The 18,405-nt window shown below is 29.6% G+C and overlaps 3 protein-coding genes across 4 annotated transcripts; 2 read left to right on the forward strand and 1 right to left on the reverse strand.

Annotated features, from left to right (window-relative positions):
• Positions 1–292: 292 nt before the first annotated feature.
• Positions 293–5,983, reverse strand: LOC141399188 (uncharacterized). Of its 2 annotated transcripts, none has more exons than XM_073977416.1 (3): positions 5,163–5,983; positions 3,651–5,107; positions 293–2,748 (listed from the first exon to the last, which is right to left on the reverse strand). In XM_073977416.1, exons 1-3 carry the CDS (start codon positions 5,368–5,370, stop codon positions 472–474), a joined length of 3,942 nt encoding a protein of 1,313 aa, XP_073833517.1. In that variant the 5' UTR covers positions 5,371–5,983; the 3' UTR covers positions 293–471. The 2 variants fall into 2 exon arrangements, with proteins under 2 accessions (XP_073833517.1, XP_073833516.1); XM_073977415.1 differs by having other exon boundaries at positions 3,639–5,107.
• Positions 5,984–6,714: 731 nt separating this feature from the next.
• On the forward strand, positions 6,715–9,186 carry LOC141399192 (uncharacterized). The gene is made up of 2 exons (XM_073977427.1): positions 6,715–7,330; positions 7,389–9,186. The coding sequence occupies exons 1-2, from the start codon at positions 6,886–6,888 to the stop codon at positions 9,083–9,085; spliced, it is 2,142 nt and encodes a 713-aa protein (XP_073833528.1). The 5' UTR covers positions 6,715–6,885; the 3' UTR covers positions 9,086–9,186.
• A 4,914-nt stretch (positions 9,187–14,100) lies between these two features.
• On the forward strand, positions 14,101–15,488 carry LOC141399202 (mitochondrial fission process protein 1). The gene is made up of 3 exons (XM_073977466.1): positions 14,101–14,444; positions 14,506–14,731; positions 15,044–15,488. The coding sequence occupies exons 1-3, from the start codon at positions 14,396–14,398 to the stop codon at positions 15,219–15,221; spliced, it is 453 nt and encodes a 150-aa protein (XP_073833567.1). The 5' UTR covers positions 14,101–14,395; the 3' UTR covers positions 15,222–15,488.
• The last annotated feature ends 2,917 nt before the right edge of the window (positions 15,489–18,405 follow it).

Here is an 18,405-nt window from a genome sequence, read left to right on the forward strand (position 1 = left end):
TATTAGAAAAAATCTTTAAAAAATCCACGTTTATTAGAAAAAATCTTTAAAAAATCCTCGTTTATTAGAAAAAAACTTTAAAAATCCATCTTTAAAAATGCCACGTTTATTAGAAAAAAACTTTAAAAAATCTACGTTTATTAGAAAAAATCTTTAAAAAATCCACGTTTATTAGAAAAAATCGTTAAAAAATCCATGTTTAATAGAAAAAATCATTAAAAAATCCACGTTTATTAGAAATAATCCTTAAAAAGCCACGATTTATGAAAAATATATTTAAAACAAAAACGTGTTTTTTCATATTTTTTTATTTAATTCAATTCAAACTTCAAGCTTACACTAAACAAAAATTAATTAAAAGTTAAAGAAAAAAGAAAACATACATATGTATTTAGTAATTCATACTTATGTATTTCTAAGTATTGTAAAGGTTAAAAAAACGTTCAACGTTTTGCTGTCCTGAAACCACCTCTAATCCCCATGTCGTGCCATCACATGCAAAGCGACGTTACGATTTCGCATAAAGCGACGGCCACATATCGGACATTTGAATGCATTTGGATCTCGGTGATATTGTATGTGTTCAACAATATCATGACGACCGGGAAATTTGCAACCACAGCAAGAAATGTAACATTTTTCAGCAGGATGTGCATCGCGATAATGTGAATGGAATAATGTAAATGTCTTATACTCTTTGTGGCATACATGGCATTCCAGCTTGGGTCTCCATTGGCCAATAATGTCATCAAGTTCTTTAATGGATTTCCTTTTGGTGGATTCCTCTTGTATTAACATAGTGGGGGTTTCATTGGTAACGTTATCGTCCTGGGTACCATAATGCTGTTTGGCCATATGATATTCCAGTCGCTCATTTCTGGTGTAACGCTTACCACATAATTTACACTTGAATGCCTTGCTGTTTAGATGACCGTCAATATGTCTTTGCAATTTGGAGCGTGTCAGGAATTTGTTGTCACAACATTTAATGTAGATGTGTTGCTCTGGGTGATGTTGTTTAAAATGTGTACATAACTGCGAATAGTTTTTGAATGTCGCCATACAAACATCACATTCTACAGAGGGTAACCATTGGGATATAAAATCATCACTTTCCTTGGTAGTAAGTGTATCATTGTTAAACTCATCACTGGAACAGCTATCACTGTCCATCAAATCTAAATTATTCTTATTATGTTCCTTGCGCATATGATAGTCCAAGGTATGTTGCATTGTAAAACAGGCATTACATTTGTTACATTTATGCTTTCTGGGATGGGTGTGTCTATTTAGGTGTTCCACCACAAGGGATTGTGTGCTTAGTTTATAACCACAACAAAAAATGTGACACTCTTTTCGCGGATGTTCTTGTTTAAAGTGTTTTTCCAATAGAGTAAAAGTGCCAAAGGTGTCCTTACATAACACACATTCAAAAATGGGAAGGAATTGTCCAATAAATCGATCATTATCCTTAATGGTTTGACGTGATAATACTTTCGATTCACCATCGTCATTATCATATTTTGGAATCTTTTCTGGAAGAATTTCCTTAGCTCTAATGTTGTGCATCTTTTTCATGTGATAGACAAGATTACGTTTCCGATTACAGCGTATTTTACAATACGCACATTTATAGGCTTTCCAGTCAATGTGAATCTTTATGTGCTCGGCAAGGTGTCCACGTTTCTTTATTTTGAGATCACAACATTGTATGTAGAATTCGTGATGGCGATGTCGATCTTTAAAATGCTCGTGCAATAGGGTATATGTGGCAAATGATTTTTTACAAACCATACATTCTAACTCGGGTTTCCATTGGGCAATAATGTTGTCCAGATCTTCTTCGCGTGTACTTCTTACTGGTCTTTTTACGGGCTCTTTGTATGTCTGTGATCGACTATTTTTGTCACTCATCAATTTAGATGTTGTCTTTTCACTAATGGAATCTTGTAGACCATTGCGTTGCTTTGAAGTGTCCTGCTTCTTATTGTTGTGACCCATAGCAAAACTAGTGGATCGCTTTATGCCACTTTTTGTTTCTGAAGTAAAACATTTTTTATTGTTTTCCTTGGATGTAGATCGCATTTCCTTCAATTTCCAAGTTTCAGTTTTGATTCTGCGCGATTTTCTTATAGGACTGTTTGAACATTTCGATACAGTCTCAACATCCGAAACGTGCACATCACTTTGGGTCTCAGAGTTTATATTTTCTTCCAATATTTGGGTCTTGGATGTGGGACTTTGCTTCCTCTTAATTTTTATCTCAGAACGCATTTCCTTTAATTTCCAAGTTTCACGTATCATTCTGCGGGATTTCCTTATGGGACTAATCGAATTCTTGTCCTCTACAAGATGTTCATTATTTTGAATTTTGGCATCAAAAGGCTCTCTTTTGGGTTTCACAGTTTTAGGAGAAATTTGTTTTACTTCCTTTTTAGTTCTAGAAGAGGTTTGCTCTACGTTTTGTTTCATGGTCATGGAACGCATTTCCTTCAGTTTCCAGGTTTCAGTTTTAGTTCTGTGAGACTTTCTTACGGGACTGGGCTTGTCTTTCGCCTCATTATAAGCGTTTTTTTGCGGCTTCGAAAAACTACAATTTTTATTATCTTCGATTGTCGCTTCCACTTTTATTTTTGGAATTGCGGCATGTATCTTATTACTTTCCGTAGCCAGACAACGCATTTCCTTCACTTTCCACGTTTCACGTATTGTTCGGCGAGATTTTCTTATGGAGTTTGCATTATCTTCCTGCAAAAGAGAAGACATTTTTTATTAAATATTTATAAAAATTATTCAAAATATTATTAATGAAAAAATATTCTTTTAAAAATCCACGCTTGGAGGTGTGGTGGTGGATAAAAAAAAATCGTTGAAAAATCCACGCTTGGAGGTCTGGTGGTGGATGAAAAAAAAATCTTTAAAAAATCAACCTATGGAGGTCTGGTTGTGGATGAAAAAAATTTCGTTGAAAAATCCACTCATGGAGGTCTGGTGGTGGATGAAAAAAATTTCGTTGAAAAATCCACGCATGGAGGTCTGGTGGTGGATGAAAAAAATCTTTAAAAAATCCACGCTTGGAGGTGTGGTGGTGGATGAAAAGAAATTCTCTAAAAAATCCAGGCTTGGAGGCCTGGTTGTGGATGAAAAAATTCGTTGTAAAATCCACGCTTGGAGGTCTGGAGGTGGATGAAAAAAAAAATCTTTAAAAAATCCACTCTTGGAGTTCTGGTGGTGGATAAAAAAATTATTTAAAAAATCCACACTTGGAGTTCTGGTGGTGGATAAAAAAATTATTTAAAAAATCCACGCTTGGAGGTGTGGTGGTGGTGAAAAGAAATTCTTTAAAAAATCCACGCTTGGAGGTGTGGTGGTGGTGAAAAGAAATTCTTTAAAAAATCCACGCTTGTAGGTCTAGTGCTGGATGAAAAAAATTCTTTAAAAATCCACCCTTGGAGATAAAATATTCTTCAAAAATTCACGCTTTGAGGTGTGGTGGTGGATAAAAAAATATTCTTCAAAAATCCACGCTTGGAAATGTGGTGGTGGATGAAAAAATATTCTTTAAAATCCACATATGGAGGTGTGGTGGTCTGTTCATGGGGATAGAGGGATATAAAGTAATGTATATTTTTACATACCTGTTCTCCTACCTCAGATTTTGTAACAATCGATGACCGGCTACTAATACCACTGTTTCGTTTATTAATCTCATCTTCAGTTTTGATTCTGGGTTTTTTGTTAACGACTTCATCAATGATGTCTTCTATTTGCTCATCACGATTAGGGGAATTGTTCGAGTTATCCTGCAGTTTTCTTTTTGACTCATTAGGTTTTATATTTGTATCAGAACTAAGTGTTACTCTAGATTCGAATGCTAGATCAATGCCTTTTTCAACATTTTGATTGACAAACTCAACTTTATCACATTGGGATAATTCATTTTTAGATTTTATATTATTTGTATGTTGCGTCACTTCACTTTCTGAAGTTGCAGTTATGGCTTCGTTATCAATCATATCACTTTTATGTGTAGGGTTCTCCGATAAAACTTCTTGAGAAAGATTATTTATTGGTGCGTCAGCATCCTGCTCAATTGTATGTAAAGGCTTCTCCGAACCAACTTCTTGCGAAAGATTATTTATTGGTGCGTCAGCATTCTGCTCAGTTGTATTTATAGGCTTCTCCGGAACAACTTCTTGAGAAAGATTATTTATTGGTTCGTTATCATTATTCTTACTTTCATATAGAGGGTTCTCCGATACAACCTCTTCGGAAACATTATTTATTGCCGCAGCAATGCATTCTTTAGTTTCATCAGGCTTTAATTTATGTTCACCGATGCTCGGAGTTTCCGTTTCTGATTCAGATAAATTTATAATATCGTCATTATCATTTTGATGGTGCTGACTTTGAGTCTCTCTTTCAGATTGAACATCTGTTTTTACACTTGACATTTCTGTGATTGCTTCATCTTTAGTCTGCAAGATGTCAGTGTCCTCTTTTTCTTCTTTACTTTGCTGTACTGCTTCTGTATCCTTGGAAAAAGTTTCGTAATTGTTGATATGAGTAACGATTTCTGATTTAGTGTCAGAAGATTCCAAATCAGATTCAGATTTGTCTTCTAGATCATCCTGGTATTGAATATCTTTATTGCATGTAATCTCATTTCTCTCTTCTTCTTTAATCTCAGGGCCCTCTGCTAAAAAAGGTTCTGTGCGCAACTTTTTAACCAGGTTTTGGCCAAGTCTTCCAATGTTCTCTTCCTTAATAGGTACTTTATCAATTTCCGATTCCATGTTATGCTGTTTCAAATCTGAATCGGATACATCCATCGCATTACTGTCAATTTGAGAGACTGTGACTTGGTTAACAATGTCATTCGTGCTATGGGGGCCAGTGAATTTCCTATCTTCATATAGACTGGATGGCATGCTTTCAACTTTCGCCTTATCTTCTTCTGTGACATCATCACAATCCATTGTTGAGGCCGTACATGTAGCAGTTTCAGATTCCATGTTAGTAACTTCCAACTCCGTTTTGGATACGACGTCCTCCGCTTTTTCATCTACCTCCATTTGCTGTTGTTGTTGGCTAGAACTCGCATTTTCTAAAATAAAACTATGTATATTAAAACCTCCCTTTGAAAATTTGGTTATTATTACCTTGAATAACATTTCCACTATCCACGTGCACTGAAACATCATCTTGTCTTTTAGACTCTCTGTCAGAACAATCTAAATCTGCTCCTTTCAATATCTCATAATGAACACCATCCTTATTGTTTTTTACCGTCTCCAAATGTTTTATCGAATTGTCGTCATGGAAACTCTCTTCAGTTTCCTCTGAAGCTGGAGTTGTGGTTGTTTCCATTTTACAAGGACACACGAAAGACGCGAAAGACGAACTACTCCAAACTATTCCTGTTCTTTAGGGATCAACAGGTCGATAGGGATCGATAGGTGTGGAAAACGATGTGATGCAAAGCTGATGGTACAATAATCAAGGTAGATACATCAACCCTGCTAATCTCAAATAATGAAATGAATTTGATCAGCTTGTTGTGAACATATGGTCTGTTCCTTTACTTTTGAAAGTGGTAAAACCGGCAAAAGTAGCAAAAGTTGTAAACTTCTCCCATATGAATTGTATTGTGTCTGATGTAAAGGAACGCTTTTCGAGTAAAAAGTATTAAAAATGAATATTCTTGCACGTAAAGGAAGAGAGCTCCTATTTAAAATTTTCCTTGACATTTCATTATCAATAACAACAACGTTGTTTTGTAAATTTGTTAGTTGTTGTCAAGGCACATTTATAGCTGTGTTCCAGAACTAAAAAGTTTTTACAATTTTTACGACTTTTACACATTTTACTCGAAAAAGCGTTCCCGTACACAAAAAAAGTTGTAAAATGTTCACTTCTCTTTAAACAAAAATAGCGCTGAATGACACTCTCTTTAAAAACTTTTTACACGACAAATTTGGGCGAGTAAAAAAATAGTAACATGGTTGCCGGCATCTGATTGGCTGACATTTGTTCCAGTTTTTTGACGTATTTTCCATTTTTCCGTTCCCGAACTATTTCAAAAAACTTGTGTGTGAGAACAAATTTTTTTGCAGTTCTCTCTTTTACGAGTTTTACCATTAAAAAGTACGGGAACGAAGCTTATAGCCCTGTTCCTTTACGTGCAAGAATCTTCAAGTTTTACAACTTTTTACTCGAAAAGCGTTCCTTTACTTCAAACACCATACAATTCAAATGGAAGTAGATTACAACTTTTGCTACTTTTGCCAGTTTTACCATTTTCAAAAGTAAAGGAACAGACCATATAGAAGTGACAATCAGCTGTATTTTTTACTTTTGGTTGGTTTTCAAAATGTCTACTCATGAAATTTGAAACTTCGAAATTTGCTACCATAAAATACTTCTTTTCATCATAAACGTCTAATAAAAATTACCTATGCGAGTGAATGCGTTATATTTACATTTTGATTCAAATTTGTTCCAATTAGATGATTTTCAAAATGTATTCATGTTTTTCCTGAAAAAATTTGGAGCGACCCTATTATTCAATATTTATCTTTGACAAATAATTTTCAATAACAACAATGTTGTTTTTGTAACTGTGTTAGTTGTTGTAATTCATGCATATACCTTATATAAATCTGCCTTGGTTGTTGTAATTCATGCATCTACCTTGTATAAATATGCCTTGATGACAGCAAAGTATTACTTGAATTTGACAGCCCTACGAGTAAACAAGTGATTGTTGTGATGTTTTTTGTTAATTAAAAAAACTACGAAACACCATCAATTGTATCCAAAATAAGGGTACACGGTTTTCATATTCATTCATGTACAGATTAAATTTACGAAAGTCTACCGATTATGTCGGAGCTAAAACCACAACTTTGTCGTTTATGCCTAAATGCCACCCATGGGAATTTGATAAATCTTTGCAATGAATCTGGTATCTACAATGACAAGTACTCAATTACGGTGAAATATTTTGATTCAACGCTATTTGATGTATTCGAAAATCATTTAAATGTGTTGTGCAAAGTCTGTTGGCAACATATCGAAGAATTTCATTCTTTTCAAAATTCTGTGCTGGAATCACGAACAAAATTGGAAAAGCTGCAATGGGAAGGAGATAATGATGGATATAATGTGAGAAGAGTTAAAGTAGAAAATGAAGAAATAGCAGACATTGGAGAATGCGCTGTGGAAAGAGAGCAATGGAATTTTGCAGAGGAGGAGGAAAAGGATAGTGATGACTTTGATGGCATTGTTAAGGAAGAAGTTGTTTACCGATATCCGGATACTTTACAAGGTAATTTTGTGAAAATAGAATGAGTGGGGGAAGACTAAATATGTATTACTTTTTCTAGGTAATGCGGATTCAAATTATGCCAGTTTTACCATTACCGACCTTAATCCAAATGTTGATAAAATAAATGACCCATCCGCCGCAGAAAAATGCGTGCAGGATGTTAATACTTCATTGGGAAGTAATTTAAGCCACCACAGCCAAGATGATGATCAACTACTAGACATTTCGGAGGATGATCTGGACGCACAAATAAATGAAGACGATTTTCATCCAGAAAGTAATAAGAAAAGTAAAATAAAAAGAAAACGGAAACAAGACCTTTCATCTGAGTCTTTAGATTTGGCTCCATTCGTTAAAATCCCCCAGAAAAGGCCATTGAAGAGTAAACGTGAAGAAGAACTGGATAATATAATTGCCCAATGGAAAGCTAATTTGGAGTGTAGAATATGCAAGCAATTTTTTGGCACGTATACCCTCTTGCATGAGCACTACAAAGAACGGCATCACAATGAGGAATTTTACATAGAATGTTGTGAATTGAAAATTAAAAAACGTGGACATCTTGTGGAACATATTCGCATGCATATCGATTACAAAGCATTCAAATGCTCCATATGTGAAAGGGGTTTCAACAGGAAGAGAAATCTTCAAGCTCATTTGCAACGTATGCACAATATCAAGAATTTGGAGAGTATTTCATTTAATGATGCCGCATCAGATGATTTGACGAATTGTGAAACAAGGGAAGATTGTGATAGATTTATATCACAATATCTGCCCACATTAGAATGTGTCATATGCAAACGTGCACTTTCCACATTCAGTCGATTGGAAGAACATTTCAAACGGCAACATTCCACAGAAGAATTCCACATTTTATGCTGCGGATTTAGACTTAATCAACAATCTCTTGTGGTAAGTCATTTGAAGGCCCACACTCATCCGCGAAAATATAAATGTGATTTATGTAATGCTTGCTTTACCATGCATCATACCTTGGATCATCATAAGCGCACGGAACACAGCAATGACAATGATGGTATCATATATAATGATGCCACCTCAATTGATGACAACACTTTACAGGAAGGGAATTTCGATAAATTTACAATAAAAGAAAGTGATGATTTTATTGGCCAATGGCTAAACCCATTGGAATGTGAACTGTGTAAGGAAACTTTCACAACCTTTAGCCTACTGCAAGACCATTTTAGAGATCTTCATCCTAATGAAAAAGTTTTTATTCGCTGTTGTGACAAACCATTCGTTACCCGACACAAAGTGCAACGACACATTGGAGTACACTTATGCAACAAGGCGTTCAAATGTGAGTTGTGTGGCAAACGATATTCAAAGAAAACATCAGTTCAGGCTCATATGTTGAAACAGCATTATGGCCACATTCCAAAGAATGAGAAGGATAAAAGTGAGTTTACTCCAACTAAAAGAAAGACTCTCAAAGAACTTGATGAGATAATTGCCAAATGGAGACCATCTTTGGAATGTTTAGAGTGTCTTGAAGCTAACTGTGCTACCTTCACCCTATTGCAGCAACATTTCCGACAACAACATCCTGCCCAGGATTGCTATATTACCTGTTGTGATTGTAAATTTCTTAGTCGCCATGATATTGAGGAACACATACGCTATCACAATGACCCCGATGTATTTAAGTGTACGCATTGCGATCGTCGTTTTGCAAGAAAGCGTGATTCAGTGCGTCACATGAAATCATGTAAAGATAGTGGAAAATAAAAGGAGTAGTAACTATTCTAACTCGTTCGATATTAGTACTTTTGAAAAGTACAGTACATATACATATTTGAAAATAAATTGAATATTTATTTGTATTCAAATCGCTATTTTTTTAACTTTTTTAGGGGGGGGGACTATATTGCTTATTCCAGTGAGTTGGCTTTCTTTCTTTATGCGAAATTTAGAAATTTTGTGTTTGAGATACTCGAAGAAGTGCACCGATATAGTACTTCAGCCTTATTCTGTTTCGTCTCTTTGTATTATTTTCACGTTTGAAAGTTCAACGTTTAAAAAATTCTTTGAATATTCACTTTAGAAATTCTTTCCACGTTAAAATAAAATGTCTTTAAAAATCCACGTTTGAAAAAAATTTCTTTAAAACATCTAGTTTGAAATTTTTCTACGTTTCAAAAATAATCTTTAAAAATCCAAGCTAGAATTTTTTCAAGTTAGAAAAAAATCTTTAAAGCCAAGCTTGAATTTTTTAATTAATTCTCTTTCTTTTTTTAAGCTAAAAAAAGTTTTGCTTTTCAAAATAGTCAGGCCTAATCCCATAGTCGTTGTTTTAATATTTCATTAAAACAACTTTAATTTATTAGTGAGAAATAATTGGCGATGTTTACCAAGGGTTAAGGCTGGGAAGAGTATAGTTCCAGAACATCATCAGTTCCCTTGTTTCTTGTTTTTCACTTGCAAACAAAGCCAAATCTATCCAACTGCTATGCATTCGTTGAGTCTCAACGAAAAACACACGTTTGAAAAAATTTCTTTAAAAATCCACGTTTGAAAAAATTTCTTTAAAAATCCACGTTTGAAAAAATTTCTTTAAAAATCCACGTTTGAAAAAATTTCTTTAAAAATCCACTTTTGAAAAAATTTCTTTAAAAATCCACGTTTGAAATAAATTTCTTTAAAAATCCACGTTTGAAAAAATTTCTTTAAAAATCCACGTTTGAAATAAATTTCTTTAAAAATCCACGTTTGAAATAAATTTCTTTAAAAATCAATATTTGAAAAAAATTTCCAAATCCACGTATAAAAAATCTTTAAAAATCCACGTTTGAAAAAAAATATTTAAAAATCCACGTTTGAAAAAAAAATATTTAAAAATCCACGTTTGAAAAAAAAAAATTATTTAAAAATCCATGTATAAAAAAATCTTTAAAAATCCACGTTTGAAAAAAATTATTTAAAAATCCACGTTTGACAAAAAAATTATTTTTCTTCTTAAGGTTTTGTTTGGCTCTAGATTATTTCAATAAAACAAATGGTGATTTTGTTTTATATCTTTATTAGTTATATTGAAATGACCTAGAGCCAAGCAAAAACTTAAGAAGAAATTTAAAGATCAAAGGTCAACTAAAAACCAGACAACAAAAAAAAATATTTAAAAATCCACGTTTGAAAAAAAAAATATTTAAAAATCCACGTTTGAAAAAAAAAATATTTAAAAATCCACGTTTGAAAAAAAAATTATATAAAAATCCACGTTTGAAAAAAAAATATTTAAAAATCCACGTTTGAAAAAAAATTATTTAAAAATCCACGTTTGAAAAAAAAATATTTAAAAATCCACGTTTGAAAAAAAATTATTTAAAAATCCACGTTTGAAAAAAAGATATTTAAAAATCCACGTTTGAAAAAAAATTATTTAAAAATCCACGTTTGAAAAAAAGAAATTTAAAAATCCACGTTTGAAAAAAAATTATTTAAAAATCCATGTATAAAAAAATCTTTAAAAATCCACGTTTGAAAAAAATTATTTAAAAATCCACGTTTGAAAAAAAAAAATATTTTTCTTAAGTTTTTGTTTGGCTCTAGGTCATTTCAATAAAACAAATGGTGATTTTGTTTTATATCTTTATTAGTTTTATTGAAATGACCTAGAGCCAAACAAAAACTTAAGAAGAAATTTAAAGATCAAAGGTCAACTAAAAAGCAGACAACAAAAAAAAAAATATTTAAAAATCCACGTTTGAAAAAAAAATTATTTAAAAATCCACGTTTGAAAAAAAAAATTATTTAAAAATCCACATTTGAAAAAAAATTATTTAAAAATCCACGTTTGAAAAAAAAAAAATTATTTAAAAATCCACATTTGAAAAAAAATTATTTAAAAATCCACGTTTGAAAAAAAAATTATTTAAAAATCCACGTTTGAAAAAAAATTATTTAAAAATCCACGTTTGAAAAAAATATTTAAAAATCCACGTATAAAAAAATCTTTAAAAATCCACGTTTGAAAAAAAAATTATTTAAAAATCCAAGTTTGAAAAAAAATATTTAAAAATCCACGTTTGAAAAAAAATTATTTAAAAATCAACGTTTGAAAGAACTTTCTTTAATAATCCACGTTCGAAAAAATATACCTAAAAATCCACGTTTGAAAAAATATATCTAAAAATCCACGTTTGAAAAAAATTAATTAAAAATCCACGTTTGAAAAAAAAATTAATTAAAAATCCACGTGTGAAAAAAAATATTTAAAAATCCACGTTTGAAAGAACTTTCTTTAATAATCCACGTTCGAAAAAATATATTTAAAAATCCACGTTCGAAAAAATATATTTAAAAATCCACGTTTGAAAAAAAAAAATATTTAAAAATCCACGTTTGAAAAAAAAATATTTAAAAATCCACGTTTGAAAAAAAATTATTTAAAAATCCACGTTTGAAAAAAAAATATTTAAAAATCCACGTTTAAAAAAAAATATTTAAAAATCCACGTTTGAAAAAAAAAATATTTAAAAATCCACGCTTGAAAAAAAATATTTAAAAATCCACGTTTGAAAAAAAAAAATTATTTAAAAATCCACGTTTGAAAAAAAAATATTTAAAAATCCACGTTTGAAAAAAAAATATTTAAAAATCCACGTTTGAAAAAAAATTATTTAAAAATCCACGTTTGAAAAAAAATTATTTAAAAATCCACGTTTGAAAAAAAAATATTTAAAAATCCACGTTTGAAAAAAAATTATTTAAAAATCCACGTTTGAAAAAAAATATTTAAAAATCCACGTTTGAAAAAAAATTATTTAAAAATCCACGTTTGAAAAAAAAGTTATTTAAAAATCCACGTTTGAAAAAAAATTAATTAGAAATCCACGTTTGAAAAAAAATATTTAAAAATCCACGTTTGAAAAAAAATTATTTAAAAATCCACGTTTGAAAAAAAATTATTTAAAAATCCACGTTTGAAAAAAATATTTAAAAATCCACGTTTGAAAAAAATATTTAAAAATCCACGTTTGAAAAAAAATATTTAAAAATCCACGTTTGAAAAAAAATTATTTACAAATCCACGTTTGAAAAAAAAAATATTTAAAAATCCACGTTTGAAAAAAAAAATATTTAAAAATCCACGTTTGAAAAAAAAATTATTTAAAAATCCACGTTTGAAAAAGAATTATTTAAGAATCCACGTTTGAAAAAAAAAATATTTAAAAATCCACGTTTGAAAAAAAAAATATTTAAAAATCCACGTTTGAAAAAAATTTTTTAAAAATCCACGTTTGAAAAAAAATTATTTAAAAATCCACGTTTGAAAAAAAAATTATTTAAAAATCCACGTTTGAAAAAAATAAATATTTAAAAATCCACGTTTGAAAAAAAAAATATTTAAAAATCCACGTTTGAAAAAAAATATTTAAAAATCCACGTTTGAAAAAAAATATTTAAAAATCCACGTTTGAAAAAAAATTATTAAAAATCCACGTTTGAAAAAAAATATTTAAAAATCCACGTTTGAAAAAAAATTATTTAAAAATCCACGTTTGAAAAAAAAAATATTTAAAAATCCACGTTTGAAAAAAAAAAATTATTTAAAAATCCACGTTTGAAAAAAAAAATATTTAAAAATCCACGTTTGAAAAAAAAAAATATTTAAAAATCCACGTTTGAAAAAAAATATTTAAAAATCCACGTTTGAAAAAAAAATATTTAAAAATCCACGTTTGAAAAAAAATTATTTAAAAATCCACGTTTGAAAAAAAATTATTTAAAAATCCACGTTTGAAAAAAAATTGTTTAAAAATCCACGTTTGAAAAAAAAAATATTTAAAAATCCACGTTTGAAAAAAAAAATTATTTAAAAATCCACGTTTGAAAAAAAAAATATTTAAAAATCCACGTTTGAAAAAAAAAAATATTTAAAAATCCACGTTTGAAAAAAAATATTTAAAAATCCACGTTTGAAAAAAAAATATTTAAAAATCCACGTTTGAAAAAAAATTATTTAAAAATCCACGTTTGAAAAAAAATTATTTAAAAATCCACGTTTGAAAAAAAATTGTTTAAAAATCCACGTTTGAAAAAAAAAATATTTTAAAATCCACGTTTGAAAAAAAAACATTATTTAAAAATCCACGTTTGAAAAAAAAATTATTTAAAAATCCACGTTTGAAAAAAAATTATATAAAAATCCACGTTTGAAAAAAAATTATTTAAAAATCCACGTTTGAAAAAAAAATTATTTAAAAATCCACGTTTGAAAAAAAATTATTTAAAAATCCACGTTTGATATCTTTTTTTAGTTATTAAACTATTATTTATACTTTTGATTCATAATTTCGCATTTTCATGTTAAAGGTTTTTTTGTCCGTAAGCAAACGAAGAGTTAGAGAATTCCACTACCTTCCTTGGTACTTGCAAAAAATTAATTGGGGTATTTATGGGTGTTCCCCAACACAGTTTCGCGATATGTCAAAAATTCTTGTCACTTCTTTTCTATTAGTCATTTTTTCATTGGGAATGTAAGAAGAAAATAGGTGACTTCCGTATCGTCAGTTGCTTTGTATTCGTGCATGAAACTAGGGGTTATTAGATCGAGTTCCTCACTACTGCAATTTCATAAAATTACTCTAGTATGGAACTCGATTTAAGAACCTCTAGTTTCATGCACGAATACAAAACAACTGACGATTCGGAACCAGACCAATTCTACATCGTGTGAAAGTGGCAACATCGAGTCATCTCACATTAAATTCCACCTCATATGTTTGAAGAAGAAGAAGAATATTACAAGTGGTTTAATTTGAACTAGAGTGGGTGGGGAAACGTGACAACGAAAACAAAACAAATGCATATGCAAAATTAACAAAACAACAAATACCAATACATTGTAATAACGCATAACGGTTTGTTAACAATTTTGGTTGTACATCTTGCAACGGAAACGGAAGTGCAAAGAGTAACACTGGAAAAACCCCTCGAGAACAGACAATTGACTGAAACTAGTTATATTTTACAACTTTATAAAATTACATAATAGAAAACAAAATAATTTAATTGATAAAAAGACGAACAAATACAATGGAAAAGGAAAAAGATTTATATCGTGAAACATGGGTGCGTTATTTGGGTAAGTTCTTCTAAAACAAAGTGAATGTAAAATAGAAATAAATGTTTCTTTTGTGTCGTAGGTTATTGTAATGAGGTTGGTGAGGCATTCCGTCGTTTGGTGCCTTCCAAAGTGGTGACTGCCAGTTACGTGGTGTCCACGGGTTATGTTTGTGCCGATACCATTGATAAGTCCTACAAGGATTACAAACAAGGTGCATCGGTGAAGAACGTAGCAATAACAGCTACTGATGTTTTCATTTGGCAGATATTGGCTTCGGTGGCCATTCCTGGTCTTGCTATAAATAGGTGGGTAAATTACAAGATGTAGTTTAATGATTTGTATTATTTTGTGTTTGAGAGTGTGTAAAAAATGTGTGAAACCGCAAAACCCAGATATTAGCGTGTGTGACTAGCTTTATTTGCTATTTTTTTAAAAAGCTTTTTTATAACAGCCTCGTGATAATTGCTTGTAATTTATATGCGAGCCGTTTTCGACTTATTAACTGTACATTGTATTCGCCTTTCAATCGATTTTTCATTCTAGTAAAAGCTATTGTATTGCTTTTGTATCCCCCTCTTAATGAAATGTGTAATAACAATACCTTCCTCCTTTTCCAGAATCACCTATCTCAGTGGACGTTTGTTGAGACAAGCAAATGTTAAAAAGACTCTAGCCAAATATTTACCCACAGCTTTTGGTTTAACTTCTATACCGTTTATTATACCACCAATTGATCATAGTGTGGATTATTTAATGGACAATACCTATAGAAAATTTATTACAAAAGCAACGTAATGAAAGCGACAATGTCATGTCTACCATGTCATATTATAAGAATGAACAACAATGCAATGCCATTTGCATTCGAGATGGTGCCAAACGCTGGAAAACGAACGTACAATAAGCAATACAATTAATATTAGTACAATTAGTACCTATTTTAGTTAATAAATTGTATAGTTTATAATTTAGTACTTTGAAAAAAATCCAATTTTAATAAGAAGTACAAAATAAATAATTTATTAATAAAAATTAAAGAAAGACATTTTGAAAAAAAAAAAATAGTCGTATATTTCGTTACACACCACACCATCCCCAAAGGAGAAATGACAGGCAGCATTATACTAAGAGGATTTGCCAACGCCGAAAATTAAATCATGTGTTAGATAATCTCACTGCCCCAAAAACATTTATGGGCCGATTCCGTACAGCGAGGCGAGTCCACGATTTTGGGGAAAAAAATTCTTTAAAAAATCCATGTTATTTGGAAAAAATTCTTTAAAAAATCCACGTTATTTAGAAAAAATTCTTTAAAAAATCCATGTTATTTGGAAAAAATTCTTTAAAAAATCCACGTTATTTAGAAAAAATTCTTTAAAAAATCCACGTTATTTGGAAAAAATTCTTTAAAAAGTCCACGTTATTTGGAAAAAATTCTTTAAAAAATCCACGTTATTTGAAAAAATTCTTTAAAAAATACAAGTTATTTGGAAAAAAAGTCTTTAAAAGATCCAAGTTATTTGCAAAAAATTCTTTAAAAAATCCACGTTATTTGGAAAAAATTCTTTTAAAAATCGACGTTATTTGGAAAAAAATCTTTTAAAAATCCACGTTATTTGGAAAAAATTCTTTTAAAAATCCACGTTATTTGGAATTTTTTTTTAAAAAAAATCCGCGTTATTTGAAAAACATATCGTTAAAAATCCACGTTATTTGAAAAAATCTCTTTAAAAAATCCACGTTATTTGGAAAAAACTGTTTAAAACATCCACGTTATTTGGAATAAAATCGTTAAAAAAATCCACATTATTTGGAAAAAAAATCGTTAAAAATTCACATTATTTGGAAAAAAATCCACGTTATTTGGAAAAATTCTTTAAAAAATCCACGTAATTTGGAAAAAATCTTTAAATAATCCACGTTATTTGGAAAAAATCGTTAAAAAATCCACGTTATTAGGAAAAAATGGTTAAAAAAAATCCAGGTTATTTGGAAAAAAATGGTTTAGAAAAATCCACGTTATTTGGAAAAATTCGTTTAAAATTCGCGTTATTTGGAGAAAATTCTTTAAAAAATCGTTGTTTGGAAAAGTTTTTAAAAATCCATGTTATTTTGGAAAATTTCTTTAAACAAGTTAAAAAATTATCAGTCGGCTTTGCCGACAGAGATATACCCTAATATATACCCAAATATATAGCCTGTGTATCAGAGCTCCAAATATTCGCTCGAATTCCACTCGCGATTGAAACTTTTTTCGAATTCGAGCAAATTATCCCACCCCCAAATAAACTTGCCCCACAACCACCAAAAATATTGGACCCACAAAAATTACCATCTCCCCCCAATTTTTCACTCGCGAGTGAATCGGAGCTCCACGTTATTTGGAAAAAACTCTTTAAAAAATCCACGTTATTTGGAAAAAATTCTTTAAAAAATCCACGTTATTTGGAAAAAATTCTTTAAAAAATCCACGTTATTTGGAAAAAATTTTTTAAAAAATCCACGTTATTTGGAAAAAATTCTTTAAAAAATCCACGTTATTTGGAAAAAATTCTTTAAAAAATCCACGTCATTTGGAAAAAATTCTTTAAAAAATCCACGTTATTTGGAAAAAATTCTTTAAAAAATCCACGTTATTTGGAAAAAATTCTATAAAAAATCCACGTTATTTGGAAAAAATTCTTTAAAAAATTAACGTTATTTGGAAAAAATTCTTTAAAAAATCCACGTTATTTGGAAAAAATTCTTTAAAAAATCCACGTTATTTGGAAAAAATTCTTTAAAAAATCCACGTTATTTGGAAAAAATTCTATAAAAAATCCACGTTATTTGGAAAAAATTCTTTAAAAAATTAACGTTATTTGGAAAAAATTCTTTAAAAAATCCACGTTATTTGGAAAAAATTCTTTAAAAAATCCACGTTATTTGGAAAACATTTTTTAAAAAATCCACGTTATTTGGAAAAAATTCTTTAAAAAATCCACGTTATTTGGAAAAATTTTTTTAAAAAATCCACGTTATTTGGAAAAAATTCTTTAAAAAATCCACGTTATTTGGAAAAAATTCTTTAAAAAATCCACGTTATTTGGAAAAAATTCTTTAAAAAATCCACGTTATTTGGAAAAAATTCTTTAAAAAATCCACGTTATTTGGAAAAAATTCTTTAAAAAATCCACGTTATTTGGAAAAAATTCTTTAAAAAATCCACGTTATTTGGAAAAAATTCTTTAAAAAATCCACGTTATTTGGAAAAAATTCTTTAAAAAATCCACGTTATTTGGAAAAAATTCTTTAAAAAATCCACGTTATTTGGAAAAAATTCTTTAAAAAATCCACGTTATTTGGAAAAAATTCTTTAAAAAAATCCACGTTATTTGGAAAAAATTCTTTAAAAAAATCCACGTTATTTGGAAAAAATTCTTTAAAAATCCACGTTATTTGGAAAAAATTCTTTAAAAAATCCACGTTATTTGGAAAAAATTCTTTAAAAAATCCACGTTATTTGGAAAAAATTCTTTAAAAAATCCACGTTATTTGGAAAAAATTCTTTAAAAATCCACGTTATTTGGAAAAAATTCTTTAAAAAATCCACGTTATTTGGAAAAAATTCTTTAAAAAATCCACGTTATTTGGAAAAAATTCTTTAAAAATCCAGGTTATTTGGAAAAAATTCTCTAAAAAATCCACGTTATTTGGAAAAAATTCTTTAAAAAAATCCACGTTATTTGGAAAAAATTCTTTAAAAATCCACGTTATTTGGAAAAAATTCTTTAAAAAATTAACGTTATTTGGAAAAAATTCTTTAAAAAATCCACGTTATTTGGAAAAAATTCTTTAAAAAATCCACGTTATTTGGAAAACATTTTTTAAAAAATCCACGTTATTTGGAAAAAATTCTTTAAAAAATCCACGTTATTTGGAAAAAATTCTTTAAAAATCCACGTTATTTGGAAAAAATTCTTTAAAAAATCCACGTTAT

Source organism: Musca autumnalis, unplaced genomic scaffold (assembly GCF_047663935.1).
Source record: "Musca autumnalis isolate F117 unplaced genomic scaffold, ASM4766393v1 scaffold_3, whole genome shotgun sequence".
Classification (NCBI taxonomy): domain Eukaryota; kingdom Metazoa; phylum Arthropoda; class Insecta; order Diptera; family Muscidae; genus Musca; species Musca autumnalis.

Bases quoted from the DNA above. Each gene is read 5' to 3' on its own strand.
- LOC141399188 (XM_073977415.1), bottom strand. From the start codon at position 5,370: ATGGAAACAACCACAACTCCAGCTTCAGAGGAAACTGAAGAGAGTTTC. The intron at 5,108-5,162 runs GTAATAATAACC...GTTTTATTTTAG, and splicing joins TAGTGGAAATGTTATTCAAG to AAAATGCGAGTTCTAGCCAA. The intron at 2,749-3,638 runs GTATGTAAAAAT...TCTCTTTTGCAG, and splicing joins AATCTGAGGTAGGAGAACAG to GAAGATAATGCAAACTCCAT.
- LOC141399192 (XM_073977427.1), top strand. From the start codon at position 6,886: ATGTCGGAGCTAAAACCACAACTTTGTCGTTTATGCCTAAATGCCACC. The intron at 7,331-7,388 runs GTAATTTTGTGA...TACTTTTTCTAG, and splicing joins ATATCCGGATACTTTACAAG to GTAATGCGGATTCAAATTAT.
- LOC141399202 (XM_073977466.1), top strand. From the start codon at position 14,396: ATGGAAAAGGAAAAAGATTTATATCGTGAAACATGGGTGCGTTATTTG. The intron at 14,445-14,505 runs GTAAGTTCTTCT...TTTGTGTCGTAG, and splicing joins AACATGGGTGCGTTATTTGG to GTTATTGTAATGAGGTTGGT. The intron at 14,732-15,043 runs GTGGGTAAATTA...CTCCTTTTCCAG, and splicing joins CCTGGTCTTGCTATAAATAG to AATCACCTATCTCAGTGGAC.